Source organism: Myxocyprinus asiaticus, chromosome 50, assembly GCF_019703515.2.
Source record: "Myxocyprinus asiaticus isolate MX2 ecotype Aquarium Trade chromosome 50, UBuf_Myxa_2, whole genome shotgun sequence".
Lineage (NCBI taxonomy): Eukaryota > Metazoa > Chordata > Actinopteri > Cypriniformes > Catostomidae > Myxocyprinus > Myxocyprinus asiaticus.
Window position 1 is genome coordinate 1,577,213 of NC_059393.1, and position 18,892 is coordinate 1,596,104.

Here is an 18,892-nt window from a genome sequence, read left to right on the forward strand (position 1 = left end):
GCCTTGACCCCAGCCTCAGTCCATTCCTTGTGAAGTTCACCCAAATTCTTGAATCGATTTTGCTTGACAATCATAAGGCTGCGGTTCTCTTGGTTGGTTGTGCATCTTTTTCTTCCACACTTTTTCCTTCCACTCAACTTTCTGTTAACATGCTTGGATACAGCACTCTGTGAACAGCCAGCTATTTTGGCAATGAATGTTTGTGGCTTACCCTCCTTGTGAAGGGTGTCAGTGATTGTCTTCTGGACAACTGTCAGATCAGCAGTCTTCCCCATGATTGTGTAGCCTAGTGAACCAAACTGAGAGACCATTTTGAAGGCTCAGGAAACCTTTGCAGGTGTTTTGAGTTGATTAGCTGATTGGCATGTCACCATATTCTAATTTTTTGAGATAGTGAATTGGTGGGTTTTTGTTAAATGTGAGCCAAAATCATCACAATTAAAAGAACCAAAGACTTAAACTACTTCAGTCTGTGTGCATTGAATTTATTTAATACACGAGTTTCACAATTTGAGTTGATTTCATTTATTTCAGTAACTTTTCCACGACATTCTAATTTATTGAGATGCACCTGTATATATATACACTATATTGCCAAAAGTATTCGCTCACCCATCCAAATAATTGAATTCATGTGTTTTAATCACTTCCATGGCCACAGGTGTATAAAATGAAGCACCTAGGCATGCAGACTGCTTCTACAAACATTTGTGAAAGAATGGGCCGCTCTCAGGAGCTCAGTGAATTCCAGCATGGTACTGTGATAGGATGCCACCTGTGCAACAAGTCCAGTGGTGAAATTTCCTCACTACTAAATATTCCACAGTCAACTGTCAGTGGTATTATAACAAAGTGGAAGCGATTGGGAATGACAGCAACTCAGCCATGAAGCGGTAGGCCATGTAAAATGACAGCGGATGCTGAGGCGCATAGTGCGCAGAGGTCGCCAACTTTCTGCAGAGTCAATCGCTACAGACCTCCAAAGTTCATGTGGCCTTCAGATTAGCTCAAGAACAGTGCGTAGAGAGCTTCATGGAATGGGTTTCCATGGCCGAGCAGCTGCATCCAAGCCATACATCACCAAGTGCAATGCAAAGCGTCGGATGCAGTGGTGTAAAGCACGCCGCCACTGGACTCTAGAGCAGTGGAGACGCGTTCTCTGGAGTGACGAATCACGCTTCTCCATCTGGCAATCTGATGAACGAGTCTGGGTTTGGCGGTTGCCAGGAGAACGGTACTTGTCTGACTGCATTGTGCCAACTGTGAAGTTTGGTGGAGGGGGGATTATGGTGTGGGGTTGTTTTTCAGGAGCTGGGCTTGGCCCCTTAGTTCCAGTGAAAGGAACTCTGAATGCTTCAGCATACCAAGAGGTTTTGGACAATTCCATGCTCCCAACTTTGTGGGAACAGTTTGGGGATGGCCCCTTCCTGTTCCAACATGACTGCGCAACAGTGCACAAAGCAATGTCCATAAAGACATGGATGAGCGAGTTTGGTGTGGAAGAACTTGACTGGCCTGCACAGAGTCCTGACCTCAACCCGATAGAGCACCTATGGGATGAATTAGAGCGAAGACTGTGAGCCAGGCCTTCTCGTCCAACATCAGTGTCTGACCTCACAAATGCACTTCTGGAAGAGTGGTCAAAAATTCCCATAAACACACTCCTAAACCTTGTGGAAAGCCTTCCCAGAAGAGTTGAAGCTGTTATAGCTGCAAAGGGTGGGCCGACGTCATTTATATCTTCAGCTTTAGTGTGTCAATAGGAAATATAAATGTTAGACTCCCAAACATTACTTTTGCAAATAGAAAAGATTAGAATAGAAGAACAGGGAGCCCTGCAACAGATGTCATGGCCCCCACAGAGCCCCCACTGAACATCATGTCAGTCTGAGATTACATAAAGAGACAGAAGCAATTGAGACGGCCGAAATAGATAGAAGAACTGTGGTGAATTCTCCAAGAAGCTTGAAACATCCTATCTGCCAACAACCAAGAAAAACTGTGTCCAGGTGTCCCTAGTAGAATTGGTGCTGTTTTAAAGGCAAAGGTGGTCACACCGAATATTGATTTAGCTTTTTTAAGTTTACTGGACTTTGTATGACATTAAGTGATAAATGAAAACTATTTATTTCATTATTTTTGAAGACATCCTCACTATGCAACATTTTTCACAAGTCCCTAATATATATATATATATATTGTAAGTACAAATAAGTATTTAATTAAATTGCAGCTGATTTGTTTTTAGTATTTCATATTTATATGAGCAAGCTATAGTCATGTAGCTTAGCAACATTCTCCACAGCAAAGCATAGCTTTCAGCTGATCAGTTTTAGTTCAGCTATTTCTTCATGTGAGTACATTGCCCAACACTAAATACATCCTAATATTCATTTATGAACAATGAAATATAAGGCAGGCTGTTATGTCAATCTTACACTGCAAAAATTGTTCACTTTGGATGCCGGCTCTGTGATTGGCAATAATTAGTTTGTTTGATAGGACTGTCTTATTTAACATTCTAATTGTCATCATCCTTCAGAATATGGCTTAATATTAAAACTTGAATAGGTTTATAGTCAACACTTTGTGAAAACCACATTAGTTGAACTTGGTAATAATGTAAACAATCAAGCTAATAAAGTACTTTGAAAATGAAATTAACATTGTACATCAATTTGATTTCTTGCTCAAATAGGGCAGCTGTGAAAACTATTCATCTTTTCCAATAGGTCCACTCTTTCCCGTGGCACACAACATTTGTCAGTTCCCCTTACAGGGTCCATCTGGGTAACATTATTCAGTCAACACACGAGAGCATGCAGTATCAGTTCTTTGCAATATGTGCATCGGCGGATTTTTACACCAGCTGATGAGAAAGGATTCTCACATTTGCATACGGGAAACGCCATTGGACAGAGGGTTCGGTAGGCGGTGTTTAGTTGGACATACTAAAAGCGTATCTCCAGCGCTGGTTTCCATCCTGTTAAGAGAAGCACGTGTGGCAGAATAGTTCTTGCTGCGCCAGTCTCTCATTTATCTGCTTTACTACAAAAACAGCGTGCAGTCATGGTGAAGCTAGCCAAGGTAAGATAAGAGCCAATATTTATATCATAATTTAGGACATTTCCTTAAATCTAGAAAGAGTTAACGATCGAGATATTCTCGTATTTTACTCTGATTTGATCGCAAGGCCTACACGTGCATCACTTGCATATCGGTCATGCGTGTTTTATACCTTAACAAAATTCGATCGCAGAGTGCAAATGGCTTTTTAAAGAGAATTGTAATATCTGGAATTATATCTAAGTGTCTATATTTATTATTATTCCGTTAATCTGAAATGCCCATGCTGCTTCATTTCCAGGCCTCCGTTGACACGAATGAAGGAAAAATAGCGTTTTATAAAATCTATTTTTATTAAACACTTTATTATGTAGTCAAATCCTCCCATGTTGATGGTTATGATTTGTGATTTATTTTAGTCTGTCGTGATTTAATTATTACTCGATTATCTGCCATGCGTGTTGTTTAGCAATGTAGCTAGATGCTAAACGCCTCCATTTTGACTCTTTGCAGAGCGCGAGCAGACATTTAAAATGCTACATTATTAACGTGCAGCGTTTGGTTTATGCAAAGACACATTTTTGCACGAGCACAGCGTGTTCGTATCGTGGAGTATTCCTTACACGTGAATGCTTTATTTTGTTAGATAGCATAAGGATTTTACACGTGTAACCTGAAGCCCACGTGGGTTTGTCCACGCGGGGAGTTTTTCGCTTGGATCCTCGCGCTTTTTAAAATGATCACCCGAGACCAATCGAAATATTATGACGTTTCGTTTTTTAAATGTAACTTTTTTTAAAAATTTTTTTATTTTTTTACTTGGAAATATTATCAGCCAAACTGTTAAAGTAATTTAAATCAAATTGGCCACACCCCCAAGGAGCGCGTGTGACGCAGATGTTCTTTGTACAGTATGAAAATATAAAACGCCGCTATAAATATTTATGTAATTTTATATTTTGTACGTTTTCTAACATTGTACTGTAGGCCTAAGTGAATAATTCAAATTATTCAGATGGACAATTTATTTTGTTAAAATTTAGGTATTTGCCATAAAGTGCCCTCATACAGGTTAAATGCTCATGAAAGTATTTTCCAGGGGGCAAACATTGCTCCAACTAACAAGTTAAATGCTGACACTGAATCAAACAACTCTGGATTTTTACAGGCAACCAAAAAAGCAGCAGCACCTCCAAAGAAAAAGGCCCCTCCACCTCCTAAAGAAGTGGAAGAGGAGTCCAGCGAGGAGGACAGTGATGATGAGGATGAGGTGAAGAGTCAACCAAAGTAATGCATTTCTATTTATTTTTTTTGTACTTAAGATATTAAATTAGTTTTAAATTTTGCAGGCACCACCAGCCAAAGCTGTGGCAAAGAAGAATGCAACCCCTGTAACAGCTGTAAAAAATGGAAAAGCTGCTGCCAAACAGGAGAGTGAAGATGATGATGACGATGATGAATCTGGTAAGCAACATTTGATTTGCTTGATGGTTTTTCCCAAGGAGGTCTATAATACCAGGAGAGAGCTCTCCATTAGTTTTCCCATTCATCTCAATGGCAATTGCTCGGTTGACACATGCCAGAATTATGCAACCTGCGTGCTGCCATCTTTGAAATGTTCTGTTGAGCATAATCATTGGAGTCGAAATTTGCAATGAGACAACTCTATATTAGAACTGTGCAACATGGTCTGTTTCATGCTGTAAGAGCCCCCCCAAAATTGGGCAGTGGAAACAATTTTTTTTTTTGTTGTTTTTTTGCTTTGTCAGAATACACAGCTACTTTCTGAATGGCTTTCAAGCTAAAAAAAAAAAAGACTACTTAGCCGCTAATAGTGTAATTACGGTATTTACCAGCAGGGGCTAACTGCCTAAAGTAACATGCCAAATCCTGACCCCTTGGGCTTTTCTAATCTAAAAGATATTAGAAAATTGGAGATCAAGCAGCATGGCTTTAGCGTGTCTCTATTCTTTCCTGTAGAAGAGGAGGCTCCTCCACCAAAGAAGGCCACACCTGCAAAAGCTGCCCCTGCCAAGGTGACTCCTGCAAAGAAAGCTGCACCTGCCGAGGAATCTGATGGTACAATACATTCTCATTGTTAGTCCAGCAATGCATATTGTAGTTAAGAAACTGCTTATTTTTATATATGTAGGCAAGCCAATGAAACACAACCTAACACGTCAAATTACTGAATTGCATTGCATGTCTTTATAGATGATGATGATGATGATGAAGAATCTGAAGAAGAGGCACCCCCACCCAAGAAGGCTGCACCTGCCAAAGCTGCAGCAACACCTGCAAAGAAAGCTGCACCTGCTGAGGAGTCTGATGACGACGATGATGACGATGGTACGAGATAAATCCAATTATATATCATACATTCTAAACTAGATTTGGAAATGGCAGTGCTTGCAAGGCAGCAAAAATAGTGTTTTAGTGAAGGTTAGGTTAATTAAACTGCAGCAACAGTAACAAATGGTAGCAACGTGAAATCAAGTTATTTATCAGCATAAACAATTCTTCCACCAAAGGCATTTATAGTAGGGATGCATCGATCTGAATTTATGGCCGATACAGATTAAAAGTCTGTGTGTGTATATAATATACACACACACACTTTACCAAAATATTGGTATCAGCCAGTAGTTTTTTGTTAATCAATTCCAGCTGAAATGTTTGGGTATAATGCATAATTAATAATGCCATACACCGCTAGAGTGCGCCGCTTGCTTGCGCAATGCTGACAAAAGATAACTGCAATTTTTTTTATAAAGCTTTCAAGGTTTAGTAATCGTGCAAGGCCGTATTGCAATTTCAGTCTCATCTTAATCGTGTAGCCTGAAAGCATACCAAACCAATCTCTAAGAAGTCAATGTTTGCTGGTTTCAAAGCATTTTGGATGGTTACCCTCATGTAGACTATAGGCAAGTGCCTCTCAACTGTCTGTAATGACGGTTTTTCCGCAATGTGAGGATGATCTTAAAATTACATGTTCTTATGAGTGCAAACCCTTCTACATGTTGTGGCTATCATTGTGGATTTGAATTCAGAGTTTTTACAAAGTGTGATTTTAGTTATAAATGAACCACCGGTTTTTCACATTGCCATTTTCATGCACAACCGATATGCCCGAGATGGGTTTTAATTTGGTCAATAATTGGCTGATAAATATCAGCGGTTGATACATCAGTGCATTCCTAGTTTATAGTCATTTAAATCCTAGCACACGCTACATGACTCAAGCACGTCTCCTTGGTCATGAGATCGGAGACTACTAGTCGCCAACTCAAAACAAACTCGCCCCGACTAGTCGCAGATGCCGCAACGATTTTTAAACCTGCTTCAAAATCTGGCCGATGAATCATCAGGTGTGCTCACTGTCCTGATGAGCCAAGAGATAGATACTGTGGATGGCTCAAGGAGAGCAAACAAGGTATTGGGAAGCAGGAAATAAAAACTAATTATAAAACATCACCCACATCTCCCAACTTCATTATATTTAAAGGTGTCATGCATTGCTTTTTTTTTTCTTTTTTTTTTTTATAATGTTCATTGAGGTCCACTTATGTAAGATTTTTTTCATCAAAAATAGTCCTAATTTAGAAAGGATTGTCCATTTTCTCCTGTTTTTTTTTTTCTGATTAAAATGCTCCATTTTTGGGTCGTGTCCCTGTTAAAACTTCAATGTAAATGCCCTCTGATATGATTGGGTAACATCTTTGCATATAAAATAAATGTCAACGCCCCTACCTTTTACGTGTATGGAATTGTTTTGAAAATCTTCTGCAGTATATCTGCTAAAGAAAATGTGTGTTTTAAAGGAGTTTGATATTTATATTGGAAAACAAGAACAAATCGCAAAAGTTTTTTGTTGCTGTGTATAATGGGGCGAAGACTACCCTCTCACCTTTCTGTTCATTTCAATCCATCTTTAACTCACAAAAAAAACAAGCTCTTATAACTAAAGCTGCATATTGCCAATTTTCTTCACGATAAGAAACACAGTGATGTGTTATGATTCAATAAGTCATGAGCCATCACAATATATCTGCATTTAACCATGTGCATTCGAGGGATGAGCTTCTGCGGGACAGTGTACGCATTAGCCGGGTACAGTTTCAGTCTCTACCCCTTATATCGCGACACTTCATGCAACTTGTAAAAGAGGCACTGACCGCACGGAGAAATGTCAATGCCTCCGTATTTGAACTTTGTTAAAGCTATAATGCATTAAATATAACTGCATTCGGTCAGGCGCAAACAGTGCTGCTATCAGGCGTCATTCGTTTTTCATTTATTCTCGTTACATGAAATGAGATCGAACAACTATTCGACAACGAAAATATTTGTAGACAATTTTTGTCTAATGTCAACTAATCGTTTCAGCCCTATCTAATGTTAAGCACTGGAATCTTGGTGAAAACATTCAAATACTCGGTACATATCTAACAGTCTGTAACATATGAAGTAATACAATTAACATGGATATACTTGTCCGTTGTGACAATACTGTCGGGTCCAGTACACTTGGCACTGCATCAACTTTTTAAATTTAAGTCTCTCTGCAAAGCCTGCGTCGAACTTTGTCTTATTTGAAAAAAATCCACAGTAAAATGAAAAACACTCTTACGCGATCCGGGACTTAATTAAAAATAAACGTCAGCCACTCTTTCCTCCTGTTATGATCATTAGGAATCAAATGCAAGTTTTCCACAATCTGGCACCGCAAAACGTTTGGAAAGTTTGCAGGCATCTCGAACCTCTTGTTGCTCCAATAATCCCTGTTTCTCCCTGCCGTGCCAACTCATCACTGCCCCAACCGTGAACCTGTGGGTGGGCCAAAGAGGTGATTAAGTAGGCGTTGACCTGTTTATGCAGAGGGAGACTTGTGCTGATGTATTCATCTCTATTACGTAATATAATTTTTTGGACTAACGAATAAGTTTTGAGTTCTGAAACTTAGTGGGGTTTTTTTTTTTGGTTTTTTTAAAATAGTACAATGACCTCATGTCAAAAGATCAAGGAAAATTTGATTTCTCAATGCATGACACCTTTAAGCTATCGATTTGGATCGAGCCAATGATCCAATGTTATCGATACAACGCATAAATATCAATATATAAAGATGTACCTTTAATACTAATAGCAGCCACGTCCGTCCGCATTTCCGCGATGAAGCAACCTTATTACATTTGTTTCACTGAGCGCTAAGTACGGTTTTCATGTGGGACAAGGATGTGCGCAGGGTCTTGTGAAGCCAAATTGTGCTCTGCTATCCATGCGCGCATGTCAACCAGGTGCTCCTTAAAATGTGAGCTCCCGTAACAAATGCAGAGCGGCTCACTCGGGCTTCCATTGATATCGTTGCGCATGTGACCCACTTGAATTTTACATGAGAATTTGCTATTTTAAAGTACCATGGAGAAGTTCAGCCATGTGAAACATCTCGACAATGCCGACATTTCTGAACAGCACTAATGAGGGAAAGAAACACCTGCTCAGCAGGCTTTACACAGCTACACAACACCTTTGCTAACGTTTTTATAATTTTTCATTACAACTGTGGAAGTTGTAGCCAAGAAAACCATGGATAGTTGGAAATAAGTCATGGGTATGTAAGTACTTTGATTTTTATATTATCTGTATAATTATTTTCAACATTTGAAGTACCTTATTTTGTTGTGGATGTTCCAATGTGGATACTAAATTTGCACTTTTCAGAGAGCTCAAAATATTCAAATTATATTTTAGGGCAAAAAAAAATTAATTGACTGTGTAAAATAGGCACATAATATCGATGGCAGGGCCCTGAATCGATTTAAATGTAAATTGTATCGTGGCAGACTTTGAAATATTGGATTGCAGGCCAAGAGAATCTATATAAGATTGTATCGTGATGAAATGTCCGATTTACACCCCTACTTAATACTAGGTGTACACAGGGCCTCAGTTGGGCAAAAATGGTCAGTTTAGTGGGCAAAAGCAAGCTACAAATTCATTGCCTAAATTTAATTAAAATTAATGAATCAAAACAATTTTGTGTCTCTGTAGATGAGTCTGAAGAGGAAGAGGCCCCACCTCCTAAGAAGGCTACACCAGCTAAACCTGTGGCTAAAGCACCTGCTGTCAAAGCAGCCGAAGAGGAATCGGATGATGATGATGATGATGACGACGATGATGACGGTGTGTGAATAGATGTTCATATGAAGTTCCAGCATCTAAAGTGGTTGTCCTTCCTTTTAGAGATGCACATGTCATTAACCACAGGGGTCTTAATACTGAAAGTAGTTGATGACACTGGATCTGATTGTTGCATTTTTGCTTCAAAAATTTAATAAACTTTTTTATATTTTGATTGGTTTCCACAGATTCAGAAGAAGAGGAAATGGACACAACGCCTGTGTCTAAAGCCCCTGCCAAAAAGGCGGGAATGGTGAAGGCTAAGGAAGAATCTGAGGAGGAGGATGATGACGACGACGATGACGACGACGATGATGAGGAGGAGGAAGAGGATGAAGAAGGTATGACTGGTGTAATGGCTGTTCATGTTAATGGAATGTCTTACCCCCAATTTTTTTCCCCTTTTTCTCCCAGTTTGGAATGGCCAATTCCCAATGTGCTTTTAAGTCCATGTGCTGGCGTAGTGATTCGCCTCGGTCTGGGTGGTGGAGGACGAATCCCAGTTGCCTCTGTGTCTGAGATCGTCAACCCGCGCATCTTATCGCGTGGCTTGAGTGCGTTCCCACGGAGACATGGCGCGTGTGGAGGCTTCACGCCATCCACCGCAGCATCCATGCTCAACTTGCCACGTGCCCCACCGAGAATGAACCACATTATAGCGATCACGAGGTTACCCCATGTGACTCTACCCTCCCTAGCAACCAGGCCAATTTGGTTGCTTGGGAGACCTGGCTGGAGTCACTCAGCGTGCCCTGGGATTCGAGCTAGCGAACTCCAGGGGTGGTAGCCAGCGTCTTTTACCACTGAGCTACCCAGGCCCCCCGTCATACCCCAAAATTAAGATTTACACACCCTCGTTGCTTTCTGTCTTTAGAACATAAGATTAATATTTTAAAGTGTATCCTGGTCGCCCTTTTCCTTTTTTCGCCCTTTTTCTCCCCAATTTGGACTGCCCAATGCGCTGCAAGTCCTTGTGGCGTAGTGACTCGCCTCAGGTGACGGAGGACTAATCTCAGTTGCCTTTGCATCTGAGACCGTTGATCTGCACATCTTATCACGTGGCTTGTTGAGCGCGTTACCGAGGAGACATAGCGCGTGTGGAGGCTTCACTCTGTTCTCCGCAGCATCCATGCCTCACCTCAACGACCCACCAAGAGCGAGAACTACACATAGCAACCATGAGGAGGTTACCCCATGTGACTCTACCCTCCCTAGCAACTGGTCCAATTTGTTTGCTTAGGATACCTGGCTGGAGTCACTCGGCACACCCTGGATTTTAACTCGCGAATCCAGGGGTGGTAGTCAGCGTCTTTACTTGCTGAGCTACCTGGGCCCCCCCCCCCCTTTTCCATATAATTAAAATTAATGGATACTTGAGCAGTCAAGCTTAAGACAAATCACCATTTAAGTTGTGCATATGACTTGTGCATGATATACAAGTCTACTGAAGACAAACAAGAACTTTGGGTAAAGAATGCTGAAATTCCCCTCTGATGCTCTCAAATCTGATGAGCAACTGTATATTTAAACCTGGTATGACACAGTTGGTCACATGAGACAAAAAAAAACACGCTACTAAAATTGACACCTTTTTGCAGTCCATTTTTGGAGTTTTCTGAACTTTTTGGCTTGGTAGACCTTGATTAGTGCACAAGTTAGACCTTTTTAAAGTGCTTTTTTTCCTCAGTCCCATTTTGATTGAGGGAAAAGAACAACCAGGAATAACTTAATTCTCCTTTTGAATGTCATATGGGGTTGGTACTTAGTGGTGAATGAGTAAATTACAGAATGTTTGGGTGAAGTATTCCAATATAATGCTTCAATGCATTTGTGCAGTCGTGGTTGAATTTGCTCACAATTCCCATGGTGTGTGTTTGTATAGAAGCACCCACAACTCCAGGAAAAAGGAAAGCCGAAGCGAAAAAAGGAAAGGGAACCCCTCCAACCAAGAAAGCTAAAACTGAAGGAGAAGGTGAGTCTCAATTCAAGAGATTGTAATTCATAGGAGCTCTAAACCAATATATGATGATTAACAAGGGATTTAATACTGATTTATGTGACGTCATCTTTCAATTCTGATTGGTTTATAAATAAAACTTAAATTTGATGTTCTTGTTATGGTGAATTAAACTTTCTTTTTGGTTTTTCAGGCTTCAGTCTCTTCATGGGCAACTTGAACCCCAATAAAGACTTTGATGAGATCAAGGCAGCCATCACAAAGTTCTTCTCAAAGGAGAACCTTGAAATTCAGGATGTGCGTCTTGGCGGATCCAAGTAAGGGCAAATGCGTTGTCTCCTTTGTTTATACACTAAACATGACCTCAGCGCAACTGTCGCACTTAATATAGTTGACATTAAAATCAAAATTTACACTTGATTCGCATTCCTGGTCTTGTTGGTGCACAATATTTTACACAGAAGCATTTGTCTTCATAGTCTTTAACTGAAATGTATTAGCGTACACCAGGGTTTTTATTTTATTTTTTATTATGGCTGATACTTTATACATGCTGTTGACCAATAATGCATTGTTTTAAGCTGCTGGGAGAATCTCGCGAAGTCTCGCCAAAATGTCCTGGTCATATTTAACCCTAAATCAATACAAAGAAAATTTACATTTCTATTTTGCCTATAGAAAAAGCCTACATTTTTTATATATATATATATATATATATTTATTTATTTATCGCACACATTTTCAGGACACAAGCACACTAAGAATTTAGGCATAGAATGTGCTTAACTGTCATCTTGCTAACATGCAGTAAATGCAATCCAGTCGGGGACTTAAGTATTTTACTTTTGTAATGAGATTTACAAAAAAAAAAGAGAATTCTAGTTGCCATTTGTTGATTCAATAACTTTTCAACAATAAAGCCAGTGGCTAAATAAGTCTTGTCATTTTGGTAGGAAATTTGGCTATGTTGACTTTTCATCAGAAGAAGAGTTGCAGCAGGCTTTAGCACTTAATGGTAAGAAGTTGATGGGCCAACCACTGAAACTCGACAGAGCCAGAAGCAAAGAGAACTCGCAGGAAAGCAAGAAAGGTAATTGGAGTCATTGAGCTTACACAATGAAATGTAAAGCTAGCCATGTCCAGAAATGATGAAAGCTTTTTACCTCCCTGAACTCTCGTGTGGATTTAAAGATAGTCAAGTGCTGATCTGGAATGATCGTTATGTGGCCCGATAAACCTTAAGCTTGCAGATGCCAACGTAATTTTTCTTCCCTCAGAGAGAGACTCACGCACTTTGTTTGTAAAGAACCTTCCGTACTCCATAACGCAAGATGAACTGAAGGAAGTCTTTGACCAGGCCATCGATATCAGAATACCAATGGGCAATGACGGTTCTAGCAGAGGGTAAGGACACGAGCCATTACTGTTTGTGATTGCTGAATTTAGAAAGACTTTGCTGATATTTTATTTTACTTTTTTTTTTTTTTTTTTGAGATAGAATTGCCTACCTCGAGTTCAAGACTGAGGCTATTGCTGAGAAGATGTTGGAAGAAGCGCAGGGTGCGGATGTTCAGGGACGTGCAATCATGATAGATTTCACCGGAGAAAAAAGTCGTCAGGGCAGCAGAGCACCAGGTGATTTGCACCACAGTCTATTGTGGCTATTGTTTTGTTAATTAGATGCATTTAGCATGTGTGCCAACTGTTCTCTCTTTGTCCCCGTTTAGGTGCTGGTTCTTCAAGCAAAGTCCTTGTGGTAAATAATCTAGCATTCAGTGCAAATGAGGAATCTCTCCAGAGTGTGTTTGAGAAGGCTGTGGCCGTCAGAGTACCACAGAACAATGGCAGGGCAAAGGGGTGAGTGTTTTGCATATACAACACAGTGGTGAAATTTTGAAGCGTTCATGAAGCTTTTCAAGAATGAGTCTGATTTTTAGTATGTATGGAAGTGGTCTAAAGTTCCTCTCTCATTTCAGGTTTGCATTTGTGGAGTTTGAGAGTGTGGAGGATGCCAAGGAAGCGCTGGAGTCATGTAACAACACAGAGATTGAAGGCAGAACTATCAGACTAGAGTTCAGTCAGAGCAGAGATGAAAGAGGCGGCGGCGGAGGAGGAAGAGGAAACTCTGGTGTGCACAGTTTGACTTGTTTAATGTGACAAATCTTTTCAGTTCAAGTTTCATTTAAAAATCAAACAGCTGGAAAAGTAATGGAAATGTGTTGGTCAAAAAGGGTGGGAACCCTGATTTTATGTGTTTGCTCTGAAAAATGTAAGACTTGACATTAGCGTTAAGCTGATTTTAAAATGGCGGGGGGGGTGGGGGGGTTCAGGGGATCAATACATTAAACATTTACTGCTGTTGCCTGGATATATAATCGGTATGAAATTTACTTTTTTGCCCACCAGCCACAGTGGTGTGAATGCCTAATTTTACCATCCACTTTGATTTGTCACAATCAACAATATTAAGTAAAATATAACGTATAATACCAGGCTATTATTATCAATGATAATATTGCTACATTTGAATGTAAGCTTGAGTAGATGAGCACAGAAGAGAAATGTATTGTTCATGAACAATTTCTGAACTGAATTAACATGACATTTCACCTGTGGGACACATTCAAATACACGCAGCATGGCTTAATTCACAAAGACTGTGATATTGCAAGACCAAATTCAGAATGCACCTTATTGATTATGCATACTAGATCCCGACGGATACCGATTTTAGAGGAGGAAGATTCACCAATTTGGTGGCCGATATAGTTAATTTGAGCTGGAATGAAAACAGACCTTTTCTATGCAGATTGTTCACCAATTTTGCACGGATGACTGCAAAGGTAGTCAGAAGGCTGCTTTCTTAAATATTTTTATCAAAGAATACTTGACATTATTATTGTCAACATTCTAGAAATGAACACTGAGTAAATAAATACAATAAATGGCTTCAACATCAGTACTGTACGTTCGGTATCAGTCAGATGCTGACCATTTAAATAAAAATACAATAAATAGCTAAATAAACATCAGTACTGTTTAGTATCGGTCAAATACTGGCTATATTAATACTGCAAGTCAATTAGGGGCAGGTTGTAATAAGAATCATTTACACCTGCCGAGTCAAGAGGAAAAACAGCGGCAGCAGTTTTGCACTGTATTCTGCTATACAAGTTCAGGCGAAACTGTCAATGGTGGAATATCACTAAAATATTATGGACTGGTGGACTTCTAAATATTAAATTTTATAGTGTTTATAATAATGACCGACATATCAGTTGGGCACTAATGCATACTTTATAAAGTTACAGCAGATGAGCCCAGGGTCTGAACGCAGCTCACAAAGAGATTGTATGCAGCGTTTTTATAGATGAGACAATTCTTGCAAATTGTTCATAGATGACAGAAGAAATGGTGAGAAGTTGAACTCATCTTCGCGTGTTCCGCAAGCACCAATAAACCTCTGAACATGGTGAATCACGCGCATCAGCAGCTTTTCTCACCGACATGAAACACCCGCATGTGGCAGGTGCTAATTTCATACCCTGTATGTAATCTGGTTGAGTATAAATCGATTAAACATTTTGATGAGTAACATTTTTTGCTACTGAATTTTAAATCGGAGACTCGAGACTTTATGCTTTCATAGTTGTGAGTCAATGACCCTGTTTACATACACTTGCAAAAACTCATTCCAGGGTTTTTGCAGAAAGTGGCACTCTGAAATGTCAAATGTGAATGCTGTTTTCCTTGCATCTTTTAAGGGATTAAGAGAAAGTGGTTTAACACATAGGTTTCTGCTGGAGAACGTGGTTCATGTGGCAATAAAAATGCATAAGTGGAGGAGTTCTAGGTTTTTGAAGAGCTCTTGTGCAAATGTGCTCAAGTATACTGGAGGAACCGGAGTATGACGTTAGAGCAAATCTCCACTACTGCAGGACAGCAGGTCAAACCCAGAAGCAACTGTAGGACTGAAATGAAGCAAAGCAACCGAACAAAAAAATTGTGTAGTCATTAAAATATGTTGTGAATTTTTGTTTTGCCCAGTCCCAGTAATTGCTAACTGCCTTCTCTCTGCTTGCAGGACCTACAAAAACTCTGTTTGTCAAAGGTCTTTCAGAAGACACCACAGATCAGACACTGAAAGACTCATTTGAGGGTGCCGTCGCAGCCAGAATCGCCACAGACAGAGAAACTGGATCATCGAAAGGGTAATGTTGATTTTTGTGTTTTGTGCATTTTCACTTCTCATGAGCTCCTCTCTGTCAGTGCAGTGGCGGTGTATGGGTTCGCACGAGAAGTACATTTCAAGTTCACATTTACACTTTGTGCATCTACTATACTGGAATGCACCCATGTCTGATGTGAGACATTCGCCCAAAATTGAAGATTGTTGCATTTACAGGTCCTTGTGTCTATAAACTGCTGCTGTAATACTCACTGAATACTGTTTTTATTTTCAGATTTGGTTTTGTTGACTTCGACAGTGAAGAAGACTGCAAGGCAGCCAAAGAAGCAATGGACAACGGCGAGATAGACGGAAACTATGTGACACTGGACTACGCCAAGCCCAAGGGCGAGGGCGGCCGAGGCGGCGGACGGGGTGGTTTTGGCGGCCGAGGCGGCGGACGGGGTGGTTTTGGCGGCCGAGGCGGCGGACGGGGTGGTTTTGGCGGACGCGGTGGTTTTGGCGGACGTGGAGGTTTCGGTGGCCGAGGAGGTGGCTTCAGGGGAGGAAGAGGCGGACGAGGAGGTAGTTGTCATTGCAGAAATATTAAGAATAGTATGGTGGCACGCCATTCCGAACATGCGTACACAAAGTTTATTTCAAATAACGGACTAAATCTGTTTATTTTTTTTCTTAGGTGGAAGAGGTGGTTTTGGGGACAAGCAACAAGGAAAGAAGATCAAGTTTGACGATTAAATCTGTTTTTGAATGTACTGTTCTCATTGCTTAAATCTATTTTGTCAGAGCGTTTCTAGGACATTCCAGAAAGTGTCAGTAATCTGTAACTGTACAGTGACCCCTGACCTCTTGCACCCTTCTGTGTTTTGAGATGCGTCCCCAACCATCTACCTTGCATCCTCATCTGTTTTTCTGAAACGGGGAGCATCAATAAATTTAAATGTGAATGTTGTAATTATGCTCTGCTGGTTTAGGTACATGTTGTACATGATTTACTTAGTTTCTTTTGTTAGTGTGTTTTCCCCCTGAATTTTTATTTAATTTGACTTTTTTTTTTTTGTTTGCTATAGGTGAAGTTTAATGTGCAGTACCTTTTTAAGTGCAAAGCATAGCGTACCGAATTAGTAAAATTTAATAAGAAACCATGACGTTTAATACATTAAGTTGTCTCTCTCCTACCCACCCTGAATTTTTATTCAATTTCACCTTTCTTTCTTTTTATTTAAACTTGCTGTTGAAGTTTAATGTGCAGTACCTTTTTAAAGTGCAAAGCATGTTGTAACAATACATTAATTGAATACGAATACATTAAAGTGACTCCTATTTAGAGCTGTAAATCTGAAATATGAGTCGGTTAGGACTAAGACTCAAGGAAATGCTTCCATTCTGAAGATAATGTGAAGTTTATATGTAAAGTAAATTTGGCTTGTGACCTTTTTCTTTTTCCAGTTCAGATTTTTCATAAAATGTAAAAAAATATCATACCATTTTGATTAAATATGGTTTTTAAACTACTCTATTTGTATTGATTGGAGAATTCTGTACTATTTAGTAGTTTAACAGTGAGGTTTATCTTTGTATTGTAGCTGATAAGCTGTTATATAACATTACAATATAGCAGTGGCAATGTGTTGTACACAAACTTGTTGAAATTAAACATTTATTACCCAATTTCACTGAATTTGAAAACAAAATGGTCTTTATTCACATTTAATTTGATACTTAATCCCTAAATGTGAACAATTTCTGGCAACTAATTCTTCCTATCTGCATCCACCCGATAAGGACCTTAAAACAGTTTTTGAATCATTTGTGATCTAAGACCATTTTACACAGTGCCACTGAACAGACTACAAGTCTTATCACTCATTGTTTATTTAAAAAAAAAATGTGCTATTCTGAAGTTTACAATTTTAAATGATACGGTTACCACAAATGAAAATGTTAGTGATACAATAACACATTATTGAATGAATGAAAAATAGAAATCCAAAGTACTTAATTTGATGAAAAAACTGATGTGCAAGCTATGTGGATGTTAAGAAATACTTGCAAATGATTTCAATAATTTAAAACTTGACTTTGACCCACTGTCTTTTTTTTTTTTAATTTTTTACCAAGTCTTAAAATTGGGTGAAATTAATCAACCGTATAATTAAACTGCTTAAGGACATTCACTTTCAAAGAGAAATACATGTTCTTTAACTCCAAAATGGAATGAATGGAACATAAAAGGAGATGCAGTAAGGCAAGTTGTCACAGTCGGATCATGCCATTACTGTAAATAGCTTATTACAGGCTTTTCAGCTAAACTTAAGCACTGAAATGATGAAACTGCAAAAATGTCAAAGGTGGGTGGCTCAGCTAGCATCCATGCTGAATACCACCCCTGGAGTCTTGAGTTTGAATCCAGGGTGCTGAGTGACTCCAGCTAGGTCTTCTAAGCAACCAAATTGGCCCGGTTGCTAGGGAGGGTAGAGTCACATGGGTTAACCTCGTGGTTCTCACTCTCCGTGAGGTGCTTGGTGAGTTGTGCGTGGATGCTGCAGAGAATAGCGTGAAGCCTCCACATGCACTATGTCTCCACAGTAATGCGCTCAACAAGCCACATGATAACATGTGCGGATTGATGGTCTCAGACACAACTGATATTCGTCCTCCGCCACCAGATTGAGGCGAGTCACTACACCACGAGGACTTAGAGCGCATTGGGAACTGGGGAGAAAAAAAAAAAGTCAAAGGTAATCTAAAGAATAAGTTCCATAACATTGCAAAATATCAAACACTCATCGTGACAATTTGCCCCAATAGTAATGGGACAACCTGTCCTGACTGGACATTTAACAAAAAAATAACAAATTGCCAGTGTGGTTTTATTGTGTTGGGTTGTTTACCCAAGACATACACCAAAATATGATTATTTTGGAGGACACAATTCAAAGTCTTTTGTGTGTGTGTGTGTGTGTTTATTTACAGGCTTAAGTAATGATGAATAGGAAGCAGTCATAGATGCTGGTACTTTATCAGTTAAATCTGTGTCTGCTTCTTTTTTCGGAGATTTTAATCAAAGATCCCAAGTAGGGCAGCAAAGACAATTTCAGAGGCAATATATTCAGGGAGCTGGAAATTGAACCCTCCTGGATGACTGCAGCCAGGGGATCCCATCTCACGCCTGCAAATGGCTCAAAAGTGTTGCTGCCTCCATGCCTGCCTCACCAGTTGAGGCTGAAGAACCTTCTGTCCCATCAGTTGAGCATAAGCCATAGAGTTCAGTGCAGCCCTCACTGTCGAGCCTGTCAACATCGACAGGTCAGGTGGAGGCAGCAGATCTCTCAGTCCCCAGCATTAAGACCGAGCCAGAGAGCTCAGAGCCATCCTCAAGCCTGTTCATCTTCCCAGTCCAGCCTGAAAAGGCAGACCTGAAGGCAGATGAACCATCTGCCCCTACAGCTGAACCTCAACTGGAGAGTCCAGAGCCATCCTTAGCTCTGAGCCTGATAATG

At 39.9% G+C, this 18,892-nt stretch overlaps 1 protein-coding gene and 1 non-coding gene across 6 annotated transcripts; both read left to right on the plus strand.

The window, feature by feature from the left end:
- The first annotated feature begins 2,932 nt into the window (after positions 1-2,932).
- Positions 2,933-16,903, plus strand: LOC127438691 (nucleolin-like). 5 transcript variants are annotated; one of them, XM_051694462.1, is made up of 17 exons: positions 2,933-3,087; positions 4,235-4,336; positions 4,416-4,530; positions 5,047-5,145; positions 5,281-5,415; positions 9,118-9,249; positions 9,435-9,587; positions 11,129-11,218; positions 11,397-11,520; positions 12,157-12,293; positions 12,481-12,607; positions 12,702-12,838; positions 12,931-13,060; positions 13,180-13,331; positions 15,288-15,414; positions 15,667-15,956; positions 16,069-16,903. In XM_051694462.1, the coding sequence occupies exons 1-17, from the start codon at positions 3,070-3,072 to the stop codon at positions 16,125-16,127; spliced, it is 2,127 nt and encodes a 708-aa protein (XP_051550422.1). In that variant the 5' UTR covers positions 2,933-3,069; the 3' UTR covers positions 16,128-16,903. The 5 variants fall into 5 exon arrangements, with proteins under 5 accessions (XP_051550422.1, XP_051550423.1, XP_051550425.1 ...); XM_051694463.1 differs by having other exon boundaries at positions 9,441-9,587; XM_051694465.1 differs by having other exon boundaries at positions 5,281-5,405; positions 9,117-9,249.
- Positions 15,446-15,578, plus strand: LOC127439327 (small nucleolar RNA SNORA75). The gene has a single exon (XR_007896905.1). It is a non-coding gene; the product is annotated as a small nucleolar RNA SNORA75 (small nucleolar RNA).
- Positions 16,904-18,892: the final 1,989 nt, after the last annotated feature.